The sequence below is a fragment of the Mirounga angustirostris genome, unplaced genomic scaffold, assembly GCF_029215605.1.
Source record: "Mirounga angustirostris isolate CCGP_5_RB_7025 unplaced genomic scaffold, mMirAng1.0.hap1 SCAF_3, whole genome shotgun sequence".
Lineage (NCBI taxonomy): Eukaryota > Metazoa > Chordata > Mammalia > Carnivora > Phocidae > Mirounga > Mirounga angustirostris.
This window is the reverse complement of record NW_026991711.1, coordinates 65,959,936-65,982,588: the sequence shown is the minus strand read 5'-3', so window position 1 is coordinate 65,982,588 and position 22,653 is coordinate 65,959,936. Positions and strand designations below refer to the sequence as shown.

The 22,653-nt window shown below is 35.6% G+C and overlaps 1 protein-coding gene across 9 annotated transcripts in view; it reads left to right on the top strand.

Annotated features, from left to right (window-relative positions):
- The window catches only part of NBEA (neurobeachin), a 680,995-nt gene that overhangs the window by 577,656 nt on the left and 80,686 nt on the right, over positions 1 to 22,653 (top strand). For all 9 annotated transcript variants that reach the window (XM_064586204.1, XM_054506303.2, XM_064586203.1 and 6 more), the window contains 2 exons: positions 3,833 to 3,945; positions 19,752 to 19,892. In XM_064586204.1, the coding sequence (XP_064442274.1) occupies positions 3,833 to 3,945; positions 19,752 to 19,892 (254 nt within the window). The remainder of the gene's footprint in view (positions 1 to 3,832; positions 3,946 to 19,751; positions 19,893 to 22,653) is intronic.

Sequence of the window (22,653 nt, the reverse complement as noted above, 5' to 3'; positions counted from 1 at the left end):
TTAGGTCTAAGAATTTTTTTTAAGGTATTTGAGTTGTGTTTCATATGATCAGCTAATGAATTCAGCACAACTTCCCCAACCCCAACCTTTTTCTCCTGTTTAGCATTTTCCACTTTTTTACTCTGTGATGTACAAGCCCTCCCTGGTTAATTATGTATATATTTAGCTACTGCATGTGTTGGGCTTATTATTGTCATCTAATTAGATGTAACTTGAACTGCTTGCTTCTAGAAAAATCATTAAAAATTCTTTCCTAATGACCTAGAGATGACAAAATGTCTGTAAAGTGTGAAGAAGCAGACAAGCACAGGAACATCACTCTTAAAGAGTGTTAATCCAGATGCTGCAATCATCTAATTAAACAATATTTTGCTGTCATTAACATTTTCACCAAGGAATTGCAGTTATAATTTCTTTGTCAGCTGTCTCTAGATCACTTTACCTTCAAAACTAAAGTGCCATATAAAAACATTAAATTGGATGGTTTAATTAAAAAGTTTTTTTTTAAATGAAGAAACATATCCAGTGTTTCTGAGATCTCATTTACTGTGCTTCACTTTTATTGTTTGAGTAGATTAGTGTCATAGGCTTGCAATATTTAATATTCATCTTCTAAGATAAAACCTTATAAGCATAGTTAGTAAAAAAAAAAAAAATCATCACTTACCACTGCTGGAAAAGGAAAGAACCCTATCAATTACAGCACAAGGTTATTTACTAAACTTCAATTATCCTTAAAAAAACCACACAAAACATAAAAAACAAAAAACAGAACAGTTGATAAATAGGTACCTCCAAGTAACAGGTATTACTTTGGAAATACTTCACTTTGTTTGCTAATTTAGTAAATAGTCACTTTTTTTGTTCGTTTCACAAAGCTGTTCAGTAAAATAATTAAGTAATAATGCTAATTCATGAATGAAAAATCCCAAAGTCCCATTTATTCTTTTTCATCCATGTGATTTTTAAATACATTGTGCATTTTTAATTTAAATTAAAAAAATTTATATTGACTATCCACACAGTAAAGCTTTTATGTGAAAATTTTTTATTTAAAGAGCTTTGACTATATGTAAGCACACTGATTTATAAAATTTCTTGTATTAGAATTTAAATGGTGCTATCAGCTTTAGTAATTTAAAAATTGCTGAATTTTTGTTAGAATTTATTTTGAAGGAACTTTCCATGGATTATTAAAAGTGAATTACAAAAAATGTAGGACAGAGCAATTGTCATAAGCTATAACTGTGGTCATCAGTCAATTTTGTGTGTATGTTTTAAAGATGAAGGTTTCTTTCTCTGCATGTTTTCCAGAAATACCTATATTAGAAAGTCATTTCTATTAAAAAGCTGGTGTCTTCAAATATGGTCTCTATTTTTATGATGTTTGTATTTACATGATACATTTAAGTACTAAGTCAATATAAACGGGCTTTGTATTTATTTTATTTTGACAGTTTTTTTCCTTAGTATGTATGGAATAAAACCTTATCAGAAAATTTAAAAACAATTACGGTATCTAATTTTATTTACATAAGTAATATGTGTTACAGAAATAACAGCAACATTATTCTATAAAAATACACTTATTTACTTGAAGCCCTATTTTTCATTGAAACCTACAGATTTTTTAAGTAGAATGGCAACCCAGAAAACGACAGGACCCTAAAAATGCTTTGGGCCCAGTTTGAATCCCAGAAATAGCTCTGCCTAGCCAATCTGCACTTTCTGTATATATACCTATATAGGAAAAATACTGAGAGTCATCAAGTGTCTTAGACTGACATATACGTGAGCTATCAGCAATACATTTCAAATTTTAGGATTTTACACTTCGTACTCTACAGTGACCCTACTTTAGCAGAACATTCTCGTGCACGAGACGTTAATAAAGGCTCCGAATTTGTGTTTGTTCTTATCAGTCTGATTCTTCACAGTCGACTTATAAACATAGAACAGGTGCATTCATTGGCTGAGCCATCTAGCCGCAGACATTTCCTTCTAGCTTAACATGCATGTTCGCAGTGTCATTCTCTGTCATCTGTACTGCTCTGCCCTTATGTAGTCCTCATCCGCCAGAGACTATCCTGCAATTTTCCTTTTTCACTTGGCTATTTGTTTACCTAAAATTTGGTTCATCTTATCCCATTTTTATCACCTCTCTATTCATTCCTTCAACAAACATTTATTGGCAGATGGGATGTTTGAGATTAAAAACGAAGCAAAACCCTAGATTTTACATTCACGTGTTTACAGAGTGATGGAGAAGCAGACAAGTAAACAATGATGTCCTCTGAGTGCTGGCGTGGGAGAACAAAGGGGAACCTAACCTGCCTCTCACCTCATTCCAGGGAGTGCAAAGTGGAAGCAACATCCTGCTTTCTACCCCTTACCTCCATCAATTTACACATTTAAAATAATATATCATTTTGTTGTAAAATGCAGAGATTCGTATCATTAACAGATATAATATTCACCTGGTCAGATGTTTATGAAATGAATGAATGAATTTGATCTAATGCTTGTAATAGCAGATTTAGTTCTCCCTTGGATCAGGGTTGGGTTTTTTTCTATTTCACAACCACATGTACCAATTGCTACAAAAAGTAGGTATCATTTAATGACAATTCTTCAATGCCAAGCGAGATAATGTGTGCATATCTATATCACTCTTACGCTCTGTGGGATGTGTGCACTAAAGCATTCTAGATGAAATCCGTATCACTAAATACTGGGGAAATCACTCTTTTGTGTGAATTCAAATGGAAATTTAGAAAGTTACCCATGATCAGATTATAACATATTTTTGCAAAAAAAAAAAAAAATCTTGCCCAACAAGATTTGTCCAACAGGATTTCATCTTCTCATGTGTTATTTCAGTACCAGTTTATGAGGGTGAGCCAGTGCTGTACGTTCCCTAAACTTTTTACCTTCCCACTGTGCTTCGATAGCCCACCTGAGCCTCTTAAGTCATTCTATCAGAAAATAAACAGCAAACCTATCCTATCCACCAAAGAGAAACAACATAACATGAAAAGAAAATGCATGAACCTAAAGGAGTGAAAAAGATGTGGAAGACATCTGCCTCTGAACTTTTTCCTGCTGGCTTCAGAGGACTCCTGTTAACTTGTACATTCTCAAGTTATTCTTGTTTTGGTAATTCTTGATATAAGCTCAATATAGTATTCTGTACACTGGCAATATAATTTCTAGATATATAATCACTGTAGTAGTGATAATCACATAACCTGCAAGTGTACAGATCGGCAGGATCCCTCATCCATGACCACTTTTGGGGGTTGGCAGGATCCCTCATCAATCCCTCATCCCTCATCAGTGATCACTTCCGGGGGTCTTCACCAATGAAGCTCTGCTTTTCAGGTGCCAGTAATATCTTCATCAGAACCAGCAGAAAAGCGATGGAGAATGGAGGCACCCATGTGGCAGGTTAGGTCAGGACTGGATGTGGGACATATCACTTCTGCTCAGGTTCTGTCGATTAGAACTGAGTACCATGCCCACAGCTGCTTATAGGGAAGGTTGAGAAGTGTGGTCTCGCCCAAGAAGAGAAATGAATTATGATAAATGGCTCTCAGTTTCTACCACAAGCTTATATTCTAGAAAGTAATTCTAGTTACTCATGTCTTAATTATTATTGAGTGAATTCACTTGAAATGCATTGTTATTTGAGTGCTTTTGATTAAACAAAGACATAGTTCAATAAACGAGTTACTCTTTTCTGAAATCCAATAGTTTCCTTATATAAGAACAAGAACAATTTCATAATCAATTAGTGCATATACAGATTTTCATTTCTCTTTTTCTTTACTAGGACGGACATATAATGACCTGAACCAATATCCCGTGTTTCCATGGGTATTAACAAACTATGAATCAGAAGAATTGGATTTGACTCTTCCAGGAAACTTCAGAGATCTATCAAAGGTAACTTTCAAATATATAGAAGTCAGTTTTCTTCATAAAACTTTATTCTAAAAGCATTTCTACCAGATATATCTCCAATATATCCAATATATATATCCAGTTAATGTTTGTAAGAAAGTAAACCTGGATCTTCTCCTTTTGTGGTCAACATCTAAATCTCATCAATTCTTAGCATAGGTTTTAAGCTACAAGAAGATAAATTAGTATTAGCATAGGCAAAATGCAATACATATTTGAGAAAGAGCAAATGTAAGGGGAGGTTGCTCATATATCTTTGGTTTTAAAGGTCAAGGTAAAAAACCTGAAATTAGAACAAAGTATGGTTGCAAATTATTTCTGTGATATATTTCTTAGGTGATAAGACATGTAATCTTGACCATAATGCACATACACACAGACACTATGTAGGGGAACATAAGAAAGTAAGACACAATAATTCATCACAGATCTGTTAAGATACAAGAGAGATTTGGCCCAAAAACTGGCGAGAAAAAAAAAACATAATGGGGGATAAGAATAAAAAGCAAATTTGTGTTTAGTTCACCTCATTTGTCCAGAGGAAACTTAAGTGGGATACTCAATTATTGGAAGTGCAGTGGAAGACTAGGAGCTAAGCCCCCAAAAAGCTCCTCTATAGCCTAAGCCGATGTCAGAGCCAGACCGTTAAGTTTAATATGTATACTTTAGCCATTTTAAGCCTAGCTGCCATTCACTCTGAATTTCATTCTCTTTTCTATCATACTTGGTGGCCTGCTTTAGCATTCCACAGCTGGTTACAAGGCATATATATGTGTATATGTTTAGTTTGGGTGGGGGGAGGGCTGAGGAGCTCATGAACCAAGGTAGCATAAGCATTGCAGCCAATTTAAAAGTGATCCCACAGATGGTTTTTAATCAGCACACCTTCTCTTGCCTGCTTTCTTACCTTTGAAAACTAGACCTACCTAAGTTGAAGTTTTGTATTCCACCGCTTACTAGCTGTGTGACCTGAACTCACTTTCCCTTAGCCCGGGTTTCCACATTTGTAATAGGAGAACAGCACTACTATCCTAAGCCACACAGTTGCAGAGATCAAATGACATGTGCATTTAAAAGAATGTGACATGGTTCTTAGCACATTGAAGCACTTCGTGATTATTAGCTATGATTATTACACATGGAATATTTCTCAGCCCCTTTTGAAGCCTGTGTACTAATATTTGCATATTCTTATCTGTCATTCACTCTCTAGTTCTGTTATTTTATGTGACTTCCTTATCAAATCTCCGTTGCTAGCTCATTGCTAATTTTAGTTATGATATTATAGGTACGAAAGGGACCTAAGAGGTTAGCCCACACCTGAGAGTCCCACATCTGGGAGAAAACAAAGTACTAGCAACTGAATTCCAATATGGTTTTCAAATGCAGTAATTTTTCCAATTCAAATGAACCAAACAAAAATCTTGCATCATTTATCATGGACAAGTAATTATTCAGGCCAGGTAGATGGAAGGGTTGTAATTCATGGGGCCTGCCCTCCAGGAGCAAATCTAGTTATAAAGTATCTGAATCATAAAACCAATCTCTGCAAAGTTAAATAATAAGGTCCAATATTATATAGAGAGAACTACATGAGAGGCGGTGAGTAGTGGTTAGGAACGAGAACTCCGGAGCTAGACGGCCTGGGTTCAAATCCTAATTATGCCACTTCCTGGCTTCAGGGTCTTAGACAAGGTTAATTTTCTCTTTGCCTCAATTTCTTCACCTGTAAAATAGGGACAATAATAATGGGTCTGTGAGGATTTGTTGAGTTAATAAGTGTAAAGAACTAAAAAAAAAAACGTGTAAAGAACTTGGGATAGTGCTTAGCATATCAATATTAGCTAGCACTGTATGTTTAAAAATGATGTAAATCATTGATAGAAGTTATATATTTTGAATTGTCTTTCAAATATTGATGACAAATACATACTGTTTATTCATATTAGGATTTTAATGTTTGAAGGTATGCACTTTTGACACGACTTGCCAAAGTTGCAGTGTGATCTTTGGGTATAAAACAAAACCAAACTAACTCATAAGTGTGAGGATAAAAACTGCCGAACTAGTTCTTTAACACAATCTCGTACGTATATGTTTTATTTAGCATTATTCAAATGACTGTTACATACTAATCACTATAAAATATACATATGATACAATTTATTGTAGATTCTCAAGTAGCATGATACACACACGGTATTAAAACCTTAAAAGCTGACTGCCACTATGGCTACGTTAGATTTTTTTTTTTTTTTAGATTACTCTAAAAACAGGGAAAGAAGGCCTTTTTCTTTGAAATCAACTGGAATATTGTGGGGATAGGAAGCTTCTCAGTTAAGTTTCCTTTACTTCCTCTGTTTATTTATTCATTCTTTCAGTCAACAAATGTTTATCACACACTTCATATACGTCAAGCTTGTACTAGGTGGAAGGGTGTACGGGAGTTAATAAAACAGACCTAGTCACAGCCCTTTTTGGGAAGAGACCAGTCCCAAGCTGAGATGAAAACTCAAGTAGTTCGCAGAAATCTGAGGCCAGCATATCTGAAGTCAGTGTAGTGGGGACTGTACCGAATTGGAGAATTTGTACTTAACTACTCGAAGACATGAGACTCCAATGTTCTTGCAACACTGTCCCAACCAAAGAAAATATAGCCTTCATTATGATTAATATGGATAAGAGAAGGCATATGGTAGAATATTTGCTAGTAATTATAGATTTTTAGTATATCCATATAGAAAAGATGACATAAACTAAATGTGAGGAGATCACTGTTTCTAAAGTAACTGGAATATGTAAACATTCTTCAGGTTTTTAATGCTGATTCATTTAATCTGTGTTCCTTTTGGCAGAACATTTCCCTTTGTAATTCACATGTGCTCTCCTGATTTTATATAATGTTAAATAAGTAGAAGAGGTAAACAGACAAGGCAGCGTGAATACTAACTATACTTTCACAAGCCTGGAGTCCTTCATGTTGTGAACATTTGAACCCATGAGCTCTTAAAAGATAGATAGCTTTTTTTTTTCAGTCCTGCTGTGTTCCATGCTTTAGTAATTTGTTCTTTATATTCTGTCAGACTAACATGATAGGAAAATGTTAGCAAATTAAAGCCTCCTGATGTGTTAATAAATTACTCTTGCATTGTTCCCATGCTTCATTGAATTTCTTAATAGGAACTTCTTACAAATGGGCTAGAAACTCAAAACTGTCCTGTATAAAAATCCTTAATAAACAAGATTTTAATGTATGAAAATATATCATATTATACACCTACTAGGAAAATGGCATTTGAAGTATAATAATATAATTGGAAGGACAAACTACTAATAATGAAATATTATTGTAATGAGATGACCACTAAGAAGCACATGAAATTCTTGTAGGTATAATCAATACTACAAATGAAATTTTTAATAGAGAGTTTGTTAATCTTCAAAAGCTCAAGCAAGAATTTGAATATCTAAATGGTATTATTAATCAGGAACCTTCTAAAAAAATCTCTAAGAGCAAAAGAAGTTGTTCCTAAACAAAGATTGGGACCCATGGAATAATTTCTAGTGGTGAATAATTCTAGAATTTGTTACAGTTAACAATATTTGAAGCCCCGAACAATTTTTATGTTCTAAAGAATAAAAAAGCATTAAAAATTAAGCAGCTGTGAAATATACAATAAATAAAATACACAGTCGTAAAAGAAATAAAAAATTTTTCATCTTTATACGCCCCCATTACACTGGCTTCATGAAATTCTATGTCATCAGTTAGAACTTCTGCACAGTATAGTAGTAAAATGAGTGCCTCGGTACCACACCTCACATCATACAACCCAAAGGAAGGGAGAGAATCTCACCAAAGTCACGCTCATGGAAGACAGAAAAAATTTTCGTTCCTAGAAATCCCAAAAATGTCTCCTTGTGTGTCATTGGTGCTGCTTAACAGGGGTAGAGTATGTTCACTTGCGATGAGCCAATCATTTCCCGTGGTTGGAGCCAAAGGTAGAGTCAGCATCACACAAGACACCTGTCAAAGGATGGGCTGAAAGTTGACCAAAGGAAATTTGGATTTCTGTCCCTAAAGGAAGGGGACTGAGTTGTGGTCAGCAAACAGCTCTCTGTTATAAAGTGAAAAATACAGTGTATCTGAGAGTTTCTTCCTCCTAATTTCTATAATCCAGAGAATACCAAATAAATTACAGGTTTATATGCACATAGCTACTTCATAAAAGGAGCCCTGCAAGGTGCTAAGAAGACTTTAAAATGTAGTCCTGACCCTCAAGGAATAGTCACTGGTTATGGGGGAAAAATAGCCAATAGGCAGTAGCTTTTGATTACATACCTACAAGTTTAATATATGAATATTAGGTGGAATCAGAGATAAATTTGCCATAAAGCTCATGAAGCTTAAACTTCAAAGCCCCTCAGGTTTCAGGGGCTTCGTATTCCTCACCCCTCCTTTTATGTTCGTAGTCCTGGGTTTATTTTCTTAGAGAGCCCCTCTCCAACAAACTCCTAAGCTCTCTGAACTTCTCTCTCCTCTTCTTTAATATGAGCACAGTAATATTTACATAAGACGGTTGCTGAAAGAATTAAATGCACTAAGGTAGCAAAGGCCCCTCGTGGGCCTTGAAAGGAAGAACCAAGTAAGTGTAGACAAAGAAGAGAGTTGGTTCATAAAATGAGGGGCCTTTGCTACCTTAGTGCATTTAATTCTTTCAGCAACCGTCTTATGGAACAGGAGATAAAAAGACAATAAGAACTGTTCCATACTCTTCAGGGTTTACAGACATTTTTAGTTTACCCAGTGGCATATTATGTTCTTTTCCTTCTAACTGAAAGGAAGAACCAAGTAAGTGTAGACAAAGAAGAGAGTTGGTTCATAGGCACTGTGGTAACCAGAAAGAATGAGGTATTTTTTGTTTGTTTTTACCTCCACTGTTTGTTGGAAATACGTAATAGGGTGACGGGGAGCTTTGAGGATTTACACAGAAGTCCCAAACAGGACTAGTGGCATTCCGTGACTGGGAGCTACAAAGCAAATTCCCATAAATGTCAGCTGAGGGTTCACGGTCTTTGGTACGACTGAAAAGAATATGGGGAAAGATTGCTTGATTTAATTTTGTTCTAATAAAATAAAAAGCAATACCTTTTAATAAAATAATAAAGTCAGATTTTCATGCAATAAGTAATTGCTTTTGCATCTCTTTAAATTGTCAACTTCTCAGAACCGTAAACATCGAGATACTGAAGTAAATATTTATTGAAACTTGAGAGGCACATTTATTTAGACTGAACTATTTTATTTTATTTAGAATATTCATATTCTTTCTTTAACCCAGTTCAGTGAACGAAGAGCACAGGAACAATGAAAGTTCTTTATCAGTAAAATTTATTGGACCCCTCGTTTGATTAGACCTCATAGTTATGAGCTTTATTTATTACATGTACAGGTTAGAGGTTATGTTTATCGTTTGGCATGATGGACAGCAAATGAAACAATCTGTCATTGACTTATCTCTTCAATACTCAACCAACAGCCGGTGTAGACAATTTTTTCCTCCATGTATCCAGATTTTCCTTATGGAGATGTGACCTCATGGTGAAATCTATCTTAAAACATGATACACACTGGTGCTTCAGTTATTTACATATACTCATAGGAACTTTGCTCTTAAATTATAGTGGTTACATGACTTTGACATGAAGCGCAGCCTCTGCTCATTAAAGTGTAAATGGAATTTTCCTATTTCCCAGTCATGCCCTCTGATAAATGAAATAGTTTCATCACAAAGCCAAGTCCTGCTAATATTGACATGAGCGTAAGACATCACACACACACACACCCATTCACTGAGTGGAAAAAATATATTTTGTTAACACAGGAGTTGTTTGACTGACAGATGATGATAAGCATAACCATTTTCCCAAATTATTATGCCACTTAAAAAAAGGAAGTGATAATGCCTTGAGGCTTTGAAATGTGAGAATGCAAATGGATGCACTGAAGTGTGAATACTCTTCAGCCATATCCACCCTTGATAGTACTGCCAAATGTCTATATACCACATAGGAAAGGGTGTACGTTGTGAAGGTAGGGAATGCTCAATTCAGCAATGTGGGGCAAGTGTCCACAGTTATTTTATCTTTCTTTTGCATCTTCAGTTAATGATATCTAAAATGAAACTCATTCTATTTACGTTAGTATATAATCTCCCTAATGCTTAGGTTTTAACAACAACACGTGAAGAATGGGCAAAACTATTAAGTGTATTAGTAGCTGACTATGATGATGTAAAACTTGGTAGAAGACAAAAATTGAATGTGTAAATTTATTCTATGTCATCTGCCAAAAAACTTACTGCCAAATTTGAAATATTCTAAATATATTTTGAATGTCACCTTAACATACAACCCAGCTTGAAAACTGTTTTTGTTAGGCTTGCTTATATTGCATTGTTGAAGACAGAGTATTGATTAGCAATATTTGGATACTGTCTTAAACTCATGGAATAACCCAAGCCGAGGGTACAGCTTGCAAGGGGGGAAATGCAAAAAGGTACCAATTTCAAAATCGGGTTTATTGAAGTTGATAATTTTATTCATTTACTTGTTCTTTCCTTACACAAACTTTTATTCCACACCTACGTTGTGCCAGGTACAGGAGATAAAAAGACAATAAGAACTGTTCCATACTCTTCAGGGTTTACAGACATTTTTAGTTTACCCCGTGGCATATTATGTTCTTTCCCTTCTAATTGAAAGGAAGAACCAAGTAAGTGTAGACAAAGAAGAGAGTTGGTTCATAGGCACTGTGGTAACCAGAAAGAGTGAGGTATTTTTTGTTTTTACCTCCACTGTTTGTTGGAAATACGTAATAGGGTGACGGGGAGCTTTGAGGATTTACACAGAAGTCCCAAACAGGTCCCATGCTCTGCCTGCTTATGCTGAATGTCCCCCCTTTTAGTCTCTTTTCTAGTTCCTTCTCGTTTAGCCAATTGCCCTACCCTTTCAGAGAGAGAGAAAATACGAGAGCCTGTCCTGCTTTGAAAACTTCAAGCTGTCAGGGGTGCCTGGCTAGCCCCAATGGTACCGCATGCAGCTCTTGATCTCAGGGTCGTGAGTTTGAGCCCCATGCTGGGTGAAAGATTGCTTGTAAAAAAAAAAAAAAAAAGGAAAAATTTTAAAAAGAAAGGAAAACTTTGAGCTGTTAGAGAAGGAACTGGAAACACTAGGAGCACTTCTGTGGTGTATGTTCTTAGAATACTACCTATAGAGAAGGAAGGAGCCTGCTTATGCGTTTTGGTGTCACATCTGAAGTACAGCATGATCAAGGCAAACCTAGGCCAGAGTCGTTCTCCTTTAACCTTTCTTTCCAGCCAAAACAGAAGATCCAATAGCGATGATCTTGAAACTAATGTATAGGCTCGTCATTGTACTACTTAATATTTAGAAAGCTTTGGGCGCCTGGGTGGCTCAGTCGGTTAAGCGTCTGAGTTCAGCTCAGGTCATGATCCCAGGGTCCTGGGATCGAGCCCCACATCAGACTCCCTGCTCAGTGGGGAGCCTGCTTCTCCCTATCCCTCTATGATCTCTCAGCTCATGATCTCGGGGGGGTGAGATCGAGCCCCACATCAGGCTCTGTGCTGGGTGTGGAACCTGCTTGAGATTCTCCCTCTCTCCCTCTCCCTCTGCCCCTCCCCACCTGCGCACTCTCTCTCTTGCTCTGTCTCTTTAAAAAAATAAAATTTATAAAAGTTTAAATGTTCATATTTGAAAGCTTTCTCTGGGTCATTTAATTGAGAAAAGCCCCTAACATTCTATACACAGGATAAACCAAATTCTGTTGTTTTTTTTTTAAGATTTTATTTATTTATTTATTTTGCAATGGGGAGAGAGAGAGAGAGAGAGAATGAGCCAGGGGGAGGGGCAGGTAGAGGGAGAGGGAGAAGCAGGCTCCCCACTGAGCAGGGAGCCCGATGCAGGACTTATTCCCAGGATCCTGGGATCATGACCTGAGCTGAAGGCAGATGCTTAACCGACTGAGCTGCCCAGGGGTCCCAGATAAACCAAATTCTTAATCAAACAGTAAAAAGGAGTTAGGGAAGATTAAAAATCTCCATTATTCTCACTCCCCAGAGGCAACTATTATTGTAGTATTATGAATATTCTTCAAATTTTTTTCTCTGAATAGGTAGCAAAAATATATTACTCATGTACTAAAGAATTTTTAGAAAACCATTGATAATACTATGATGCTGATAATGCTATGAGGCAAACGGCTTTTTGCAACCCTAGTACTCATAATAATAATTTAATATTACCTATAATCCATTCTCCACAAAACTATTGGAGTTACCTTTTTAAAGCCTAACTCAGATCTTGTTTATCTCCTGCTTAAAAGCATTCAGTGACTCCCCTTCACTTACCATAAAATATGTTTCATTTCCCTGATCTGCAAAGCCATATGATATGCCATTACCTATTTTCTCATGTCATCTCCTAATCCCTTCCTCTTGTCTACTGTGCTTCAGTCACAATCTTTCTTTCTATTCCCTGAACATGTCAGTCAGGCCTTCTTAGAGCCTTTGTACTAGCTCTTCCTCTGTCTCGAGTTCTCTAATTTCTGAACTGCGTATGACTGACTCTTCTGGTCATTCACATCTCGGCCGAGAGGTTCTCCTTGAGAGATGCCGTCCTTATCACCCAGTTGCTACTATCCCATTCTGTTTTAATTGTCAGTAAAGCACTTATCTCTGGTATTTTCTCATTTACCTAATTGTTTATTTAGGTTCCATCTGTCTCTGCCTCTAAAAACATATGCACACGTACACACACGTACACACACATGAAGCATCATGAGAACAGCAACCTCATTTATCTTATTGTAGGGTCTACAGTAATCTACTGACACATAGTAGGCGCTCCATATCTATTGAATGAATTTACCTTGGAATTTTTTTCAAATCAGCCTTTTCAATTAGATGCATAATACGCAGCAGGATGAGTATATCATTTGTTTAACTAGTGCCTTACTGGATATTTAGACTACTCCTAGTTTTGTGGGTATTTTGGTTTTGTTTTGTTTTGTTTTGCCATTTTAAGCAATGTTGTGAGAAATATAAATATCCTTGTATCTGATTCTTTCCAAATTATAAATTCCTCAAAGTGGAATGATTGGATCAAAAGCAAGTGCATATTTAAAAAAATATTACCAGGTTGCCCCATGAGAAATGTATACCAGTTTATATTCCTACCAACAGTATTATGACATGTCATGTTTTGCTATACCCTGGCCACCACTGAGTATTGTGAAACGTAATTTTTGACAACCTAATGAATAAAAATAGTTTTTATTTGAAAAGTTTTAAAACTTGCCATGTACTTCTGACTTTTGGCTGTGAAGAACAGAAAATCAACTTAAACTGGCTATCGTTTAAAATAGAAATTTTTTACTGGCCCACATAACTGAGAAATCAGGATTGGTTAGTTCAAGAAAACCAGATCTGAGGGCTCACAAGTGTCATAGGTTGCTACATTTCTGGTATTTTTTCCTCATTGGTTTCATTTTCAGACAGCTTCCCTATGTTATAGCGGTGATGCCTTTGTAATCCCACTAGAAGAAGAGAGACCTTCTTTCCCAGATAGTCTCAGCAGAGTTTCATTGGAATAACTTGAATCATCTGCCCATTTCTGTACTAATCTTAGTGGCCATATGGATAGAATATGCTGATTGCCAAGTCTGGATCACATGCTCACCCAGGGGATCAGATAATGGAGTCAGCCCACCTGAACCAGGTATTCCAAGAGTAGGGAAGGAGTGGTTCATAAAGGAAGAAGGAGTAATGTATGCTGAACAATATTATATTGGATGAGCTGGCACTGTTTTTCCTACATATATTGAAAATTTGCTTCTGTAAATTGCTTGTTCATCTCATTTGCTCATTTATTCAACTAGATTATTCATCAGTTTCTTACTGATTTGTAAGAGGCTCACTTTTTAAGGAGACTAGCCCTTTATCATATGTGCTATAAATACTTTTCACTTTGTTATTTGTCTTTTGATTTTGCCTAAAATTTTTGTCTGAAGTTTCCATATGGAAATTTAAATGTTATATAATCAGGGGCGCCTAGGTGGCTCAGTCAGTTAAGTATCCAACTCTTGATTTTGGCTCAGGTCATGATCTCAAGCTCAGCGCTGGGTGTGGAGCCTGCTTGAGATTCTCTCTCTCCTTTTCCCTCTGCCCACCCTCCCCCAAGAAATCAATCAATCAATCAATCTTATATCATCAGATCAATCAGTTTTCATTCATTCAGCATTTATTACATACCTAAAAAGAGCCAAGTAGTGTATCAGGTGCTGTGAACATAGAAATGAGTAAAAGCCATTGCCTTGAAAGGCTAGCTTATGGGGTAAAAAAAGTTACACACTTGCCTGTTACCGGAGAGTGTCATATAGGCCTTCACAGATGAAATTGGAGCTGCTTTGGGAAGAATGCATTGAAATTCCCTGGTCAGATAAGAAGAGAGGCAGGGGGGGCGCCTGGGTGGCTCAGTCATTAAGCGTCTGCCTTCGGCTCAGGTCATGATCCCAGCGTCCTGGGATCGAGCCCCGCATCGGGCTCCCTGCTCAGCGGGGAGTCTGCTTCTCCCTCTCCCACTCCCCCTGCTTGTGTTCCTGCTCTCACTATGTCTCTGTCAAATAAATAAATAAAATCTTAAAAAAAAAAGAGAGAGGCAGGGAATTTCCTTGAGCACAGAAGCATGTGTAGGTATGATTTCTATGTTGTCCTAACTGAGAATTTTAAGACTGATGATATATAGCTCATAACTGAAAAAAATGAAAAGACAAGAATCCTTGAAGCCTATTCTCAGGATTCCCAAGCCCTTGGTTATTATACTGAAAGATAACAAGATAACTTCGATATGTTAGAAGCTCAGATGTGTTGAGAGAACGGAGATAACAAAAGCAATACCTAGAAGCCAAACAGATCAATCAGCTGTATCCCACTTCCAGCTGTATCTGGCACAGAGTATCAGCTGGTTCTGTAAAATGTATGGCCTCTGACTAGTGCAATCTTTTTTTTTTTTAAGCATTTTTTTAATGTTATGTTAGTCACCGTACATTACATCATTAGTTTTTGATGTAGTGTTCCATGATTCATTGTTTACGTATATCACCCAGTGCTCCATGCAGAACGTGCCCTCTTTAATACCCATCACCGGGCTAACCCATCCCCCCACCCCCCTCCCCTCTAGAACCCTGTTTGTTTTTCAGAGTCCATCGTCTCTCATGGTTCATCTCCCCCTCCGATTTCCCCCCTTCATTTTTCCCTTCCTGCTATCTTTTTTTTTTTTTAACATATAATGTATTATTTGTTTCAGTGGTACAGGTCTGTGATTCAACAGTCTTACACAATTCACAGCGCTCACCATAGCACATACCCTCCCCAATGTCTATCACCCAGCCACCCCATCCCTCCCACCCCCCACCACTCCAGCAACCTTCAGTTTGTTTCCTGAGATTAAGAATTCCTCATATCAATGACATCATATGATACATGTCTTTCTCAGACTAATGCAATCTTGATTGGACGTTTCTTCATTGTCCTCATCTATAATGTGAGGGAGTTGGACTTGTAGGCCTGTAGGGTGCATTCCATTTCTGAAGAACTGTGATGGTTTAGGAATTAAGTAGGCAGTTACAGACATCAAGATCAGAATTTCCTATTTAGCCATGAAATGGCATCTCGGTGTTGTGGAAAGAGTAGAGACCCATGTACCTGTTTCCTCCTCATGAAATTAGGTTCAGAATGAATGTCTTGCCCACCTCAAGACTTACGAAAATCAATCTAGAAAATGGATGTGAAAACAATATCTTATATAAATATATAGTACCGTTAGCATTTGCAGCAGGGAGCACTAGCAATAGTGAGCTCAAAGATATTTTATATATGTAAGCAGAATCCTAATACCATGAACATGGGCATTTTCAAGGTTTTTTTTGAAATACCAGAATTCAGTTTTATTAATATTACTTTAATTGGACCTCTGATTCCTCTTGAAAACCATTTTTACTCTTAAAAATTATAATCTATTTTAATGGCATTGACTGCACCTCAAGTCAATCCACATTTATTTTTTATTTTTTAATTTATTCATTCAAAACAATCCAGCTGTGTGCCCAGACTTTCACATTCTCTAAAGTTCTTCAAATGCTTCCTGAAGTACCATTTACCCAATTAGTATTTTTTATTTAAATTATCTTTATTGTTCATTTTCACCTCTCTTATTTAATTTATACATCTATCCCATAAAATGCACTTGATAAAACTTGTAAGGTTTCATAAAAGAGAAAGGTGTTGATCAATCAAGGCTAAGAGAACAGAAAAGGAAAGAAAATAGGAAAATGTAACCAAAGAAAAAGTTCACACTCAGAAATGCATGCCATAAGGATTCTAACCAAAACTTTTCAAAGAGCTCTATTTCTATTGCCTTATTAATAGTTATTATGAAAACAAAAAAGAAAGATGAGGTTCTAGTAAAAAGAAATCAATAGTAAACACTGGAGTGAACAAGATTAACCAATTCTGTTTATAATAATATTTCTCAGAGCCTTTCATGAGTAAATCTCCATGAGTATCTGTCAGGATCTTTGTTCCATATCATAAAGTCACAGGTGTGTGTTTGTTTTTTTGTTTTTTTGTTTTTTTCAGGAATACAAAGCTCTTTGTGGTATTTAAGACTGAGACAAATTTCTCTCTTTAATATTCAAACAGGGGAAATTGAGTGATAGAGTAGAGAAAATCCTCAACACCAGTTCTTCAGTAAATTCAGTTGCTTTATGTAGACGTGGTAATGTTACACGTATGATTTTCCCCCAGTTTTATATTGAAAATAGTTCTTTGCAAGCCATGTAGGCTTTATAGCAGTTTTAGAAAATGATAACAATAATAATATTATAATAATAAATATATAAATATTTATATTTATGTATATAAATTTATATATAAATAATAAATATATAATATGAATATATAAAATATATATAATAAAAATAAAGTGCTACAGAGGTGGAATTTTATTTTTAATTTTTCATTGTTATCTGCATCATTTTCTCTTATCTGTTACAATGCCAAGTTATGGCATACAAACCGACAAGAACAAAATCATAATACATCTAATAGCAAGTTCTAAACTTTCACTTAAACCTTTTCATGTAGAAACAGTTAAAAAGCATAGAGGTGGCTGTTTCTAAAAGCCTACTGTTTGAGAGAAAAGGAAACTGGTAATAATTACTATGGTAATTATGATAAAAATGGAAAGAGATTACAAAATAAGCTTATATGTTTTATCAAGTAGAGTTTTACTGTTTCACCAGATTTCCTACCTTATTCATTTGCTAAATCCAAATGGCTTTGACGTTGCATTATTTGCTCAAATTTTAAAAGGATAACAAACACAACCATATCAGTTTATACATAGGTAAGTAGATCATTATAGGTAGGTAGATGATAGATGGACAGTTAGACAGATAGGCAGATAAATAGACATTATACATTTGGATCCCATAAGAAAATGTCATCTGTGATGAAATTTTTGTTTCCCAGACATTTTCAAGCATTTTCCCTTCAGATGATTTATTGCTTCCTGATTACTAGAGCAAAATAATAGAAAAATAGTAAGTACAAACTAGATCATATACATTTTGTTATATAAAATTCATTTCTAAATGCATTCGATAAAAATTCACAATTGGAAATTCATTTTAAGAAATTACTAATGGAGGCACGTACAGACTTCCAATACTCTGCACCTGTTTCCTACAAAGTATTATTCTGTCAGGCACTCCAAAACAATGACTTTGATGAAACTTGAGTAAAATAAAAAGAGCAAATATTTATTTTATCCCTTTTCCAGTAGTTGGGGAGAAGGCTGGAAAAGATTAGAGGAAGGGCCTTGTTCCTTTTTCAAGAATGTTTTGTGTGGTCTTGCAGAACAAACAAAATCTCAGATAAGGTCAATCCCTACAGATTGTGCAGCTGTTTTATGCACGTGAAAGATCCGTTAGCCTATTCAAGAGAGGACAAAGTATTAAACATTTTAAATGCTTTGAAAGAATAGTCTTTTAATATTGAGGTAGAAAAACAGATGTCTGCACATCTAGACAAGCATAAAATATGTTGGCTATCTGAAATGAAAAACTATTCCAATTCAGTAACAGCTCACATTCAGTCCACTATAGTAAGTACCCATTTACCAAAAAAAAAAAATGATATATTTGTTTTAAATATTACTAATATTCTATGTGACATTTAATGAAATTACATTGCCTTTTTATATCTGTGTAAAAAGATTTGAGAGATGAACAGTGAAATTTAACACAGAATAAAATGTAAGCCTTAGAATATTTAAGAAATATGTTTAAAACCAAAGTTCTTAAACATTTTTTAAATAGTTAAATTAAAACAAAGTTTTCAAAAATTTTAAAAAATAAATTGTTTAGTCTTTTTTAAGTCATAATTAAGTTAAAGAAAAATGAGCATAGTTTACAAATAATATTAAGGATAAGAGGCCTTGCAAATAAGAGTTTTTTATGGAAATTCTAACAGACTTTTAACTGCTGACATCATTGCGTTATTTGAATTAGTCCCATGGAACCAAAAGAAAAAGCTTCCAAACAATTTATAAATGAATCTTTCTCTCTTGTGTAACATTACTTGTCCCATTGAAACACTCATTTTCTACTACTTCTCTTGTTAAAATTAAGCCCTGGAGGGAACTTCATAGTTAACTAGTAATATTAAATTTTGAATAAAGGAGTTCTATATTATACTTAGTATTCATCTTTTGTTTTCTCCATAAATATTTATATATAACAGTATGCATCCTAAAGCAAAATAATGTAGCTACTAGGAATCATGAGAATGGACTCCGTGTCCCAAAAACGAAAATCAGACAGAAACTAAAGCTAAAACAGTTTATTATTTGAAATCATAAGGACTATATGCTAGAAATTCTTTTAATGATTAGGTGTGCTAAGAAGTTTGAGGCAATGATCCAATTAACACATGCTTTGTTGGGGGAAAAAAAGTATGTATATTGTATCCTGAGCATTTTACTGTGTGCTCCACTCTAGGACTAACATCATCACTGGGATGATAGGAAAGGTCTTGGTGGCCTTACACAATGCTTTCTAGGGACTCGGAATTGTCTAGATTATTTTCATCAGCCTTAGGTTTGTAGTTTCACTTAATAAAGAAAATGTATGCACCATTTGTGTAATAACAGAATGGAACCAGCATTCCAACAGGGTTTCCATATGGGTGATTATTATCTTTCTCACTGTGGGTGACCCTCTAGGAAGACAAGGTTTTCTCTAATATGGTTGTCACATGGTCAACTGCTTCACCTTCTCCTCATTGGATTTCCTGTGATCAAGCTAAATGTTCATTACGATTATTACTAAGTAGGAAGGAAAATGACATTAAAAGTCTTGGTTTCGCCTTGACAGTTTAAACTGGATCATTCCTAGTAATCCAGTTTACTGAAACTTTTGGTAAAATCCAGAAACTTCGCATATATAAATCATGTTCCTGAGAGATTTTTAGCAAGTGTAAGGATCCATAATTAATATTAAAATCAAATTTGATAAAATGTAATACAAAATTATTTATGCTCTATGGTTAAAATGAATTAATGGTAAATATGTTCAGCATAAAGAGTTATAATATAGAATGTTTAATATAACTGTATTAAGTGAAATGCTTCTTTTCACTTCTTAACAGCCAATCGGTGCTTTGAACCCAAAGAGAGCTGTATTTTACGCAGAGCGTTATGAGACGTGGGAAGATGATCAAAGCCCCCCCTACCATTATAATACGCATTACTCAACAGCAACATCTACCTTATCCTGGCTTGTTCGAATTGTGAGTATCTTCATTAAGTTACTATACTTGTTATTTGTTTTAAACAAAGATTAGAGGCCAGTGAAATAGAAACGAGATTTCAAACTCTAGCAAAACCTGAATCCTTTTTTTAAAATGAGTTTTCTCATTTACAAAATCGGGTTAGGAAGATAGATTATTGTGAGCTTCTTAAGCCTAAACCAGTTATAAAAGGAACCAGACTCTTGGAGTGCATCCATAATGTCCACTGTTTCTTTTGTTCACTGATGGTTGCAAGCTGGCTCTCTCCCCTGGCCCTCTCAATCTTGCTTCTTGGGCAGGAAGAATTTAGAACAGTTTCTAAATGTTTTGAAGGCTTCTTTCTGTTTCTTTTTCTTTCTCCTAACACATTCAAGTCTCTCTGATCTTTCAAATACATATACACATCCATATGTACACACATACATGTACACATACGCACACACACAAGCTTCCTTGCGCCCCAACCAACACTGCAGTTACTTTCCAGTTCTCTCCCTTCAGAGTCACATGTAAGCACAGCCTCCACTAAAGTGCACATGTCCGGTGCTTCTCTCTGCTTTATCACCTCCCATTCAGTCTTTAGCCTGGCTGATTTAGGTTCCACACCCACCCCTTTACTGAATTGTTTTTGCAGAAGTCACAAGTTATGGGGCTAGAACTTCCCATTTCTTACCATGATGTATCGGAAGCATTTGGCACCATCGCTCACTTTCTCCTTCTTGAAATTCTCCCCTCTCGGGGTGCTTTGGTGGCTCAATAGGTTAAGCGTCTGCCCTCGGCTCAGGTCATGATCCCGGGGTCCTAGGATTGAGTCCCGCATCGGGCTCCTTGCTCGGTGGGGAGCCTGCTTCTCCCTCTCCCTCTCCCCCTGCTTGTGCTCTCTCTCTCTCTCTCTTTCTCTCTCTCAAATAAATAAATAAAATCTTAAAAAAAAAGAAATTCTTCCTTCTCATGATTCCTCAGACAATATCCTCTCTTGTTTTACTTCCTATCATCCTGCCCTACCCAGTCTCATGCTCAGAATTTTTTTTTCTCAATCTTTGTGTTCCCCAGGATTTTTCTGTATACTTTATCTGGGCTAGGCCGTTCAATGATAAGCTAATGCCTTCCAGCTTCTCTCTTCATTGCAAGTGTTTTTCTTGGGCTCCTGGCTTTTATTTCCAAGTGCCTACTGGATATTTCTACATGAACACCATGTACACCATTTCCAAAAATGAACTCCTCATCTCCCTCACAAACCTGTGGTGGTTCTTCCTGCATTTCCTATCTAAATAAATGGTGTGATCACTCACCCAGTTACCTGATCTAGATATTTTCTCTATTTTACCAGCCTGTTACATCCAATCAGACATCACATCAGCTAGGTTCTTCCAACTAAGTATCTCTGCAGTCTGTCTCCTTGTTCTATTAACTCTGGAATTTCCTTAGTTTAGGTTCCCATTATTTCTCATCTAGATTATTGCAGAAGCCCTTAACAAATCTTCTTGCCTTTAGTCTTAAGTCTTGCCTTCTTCAATCCAGTCTAGTTAAGAGCAGTTACTGGAATCAGATGGTCTGAAATTTTTTTTTCTATAAGCAACTGAAGAATGTTAAACCAAATCTGTAAATCAATACCATCAATAATGTCTTCTCCCCTTACTAAAATATACCTTAGACCACTCTGTTTCATGAGGCTGACTGGCCTCAGAAACACATTGGTAAAGTAGAGGACATGAAAATGTGTGTACGTGGGACCACATCTTATATTTTCAAAGATTTTTTTTCCTCTACCTAAATGACAGCTTTAGTTTGGAGGTCCTTCTCAAACATTCTCTCTCTTATGGGGACAAATTGAACTTATAACAAATACAGTATGAGTATCTTTTAAGTAACTTGTAAATCGCTGATAAGTAATATGCTACAAACAATTACTGTTATTACAATAAAAGATTTGTCAGAGTTATGATTCAGTTTAACTGAACAGAGATTTTATATTTTTATAATCTTAAAGCAGTATAAGTAGTTTTTAAAAGTTTAGATTTAACTAGCCTATGAGAAAATAAACCCAAATCTTATTTAAAAAATAAACTCTGTAATTATAAACTAAAGGAAAATACATAAAACTTTCTTTTTTAGACCAAAGTTACTAGTCTGATTTGTCCACAGATTCACCTTAATTACATGAACCTGGATTCTTTTATAAAAATGTTTCTGAGCTAATGTTTCTTAAGAAATTTTTTTAACTCTAGTACTTTTAAAGACTGAGAATTTCTATTTATTTTCTGTTAATTTTTGAAGCATATAAGATTTAAATAGGTGCCCAGTTACCCCTATAAACCAACCAGAACAGAGCACTTTAGTTTATGGGTTGTAATAATTTTTTAATACTCTCCAGATGTAGGAAAATACTTCACACTCACACAGGAGTTAAAGGCTTTTCTGAATTACAGACACACAGGTATATTGAGAACTTATAGCTTCTATCCTATAGTATCAGCCACAGGTCAAAACAAAACACAGAAACACAAAAAATTACCATTCAAGATCTCAAGGAGCTGGTGTCCTTTACAATGGACATAAAATATGCTCTTATTTGATTTGGGCTCACAAATAGGCAGACAAGAAAACAAAAAGACTAATAAATTATCTGATCACCAAATGGTGAGATCATAAAACCAAATTCTCGGTCATTACCACCACCAATGGGAAATGACTGATTCGCTGTGCATGTTATAAATGTTATAACAACAAAATTAGCAAAGGGGGTTAAAAAAAAAAAAAA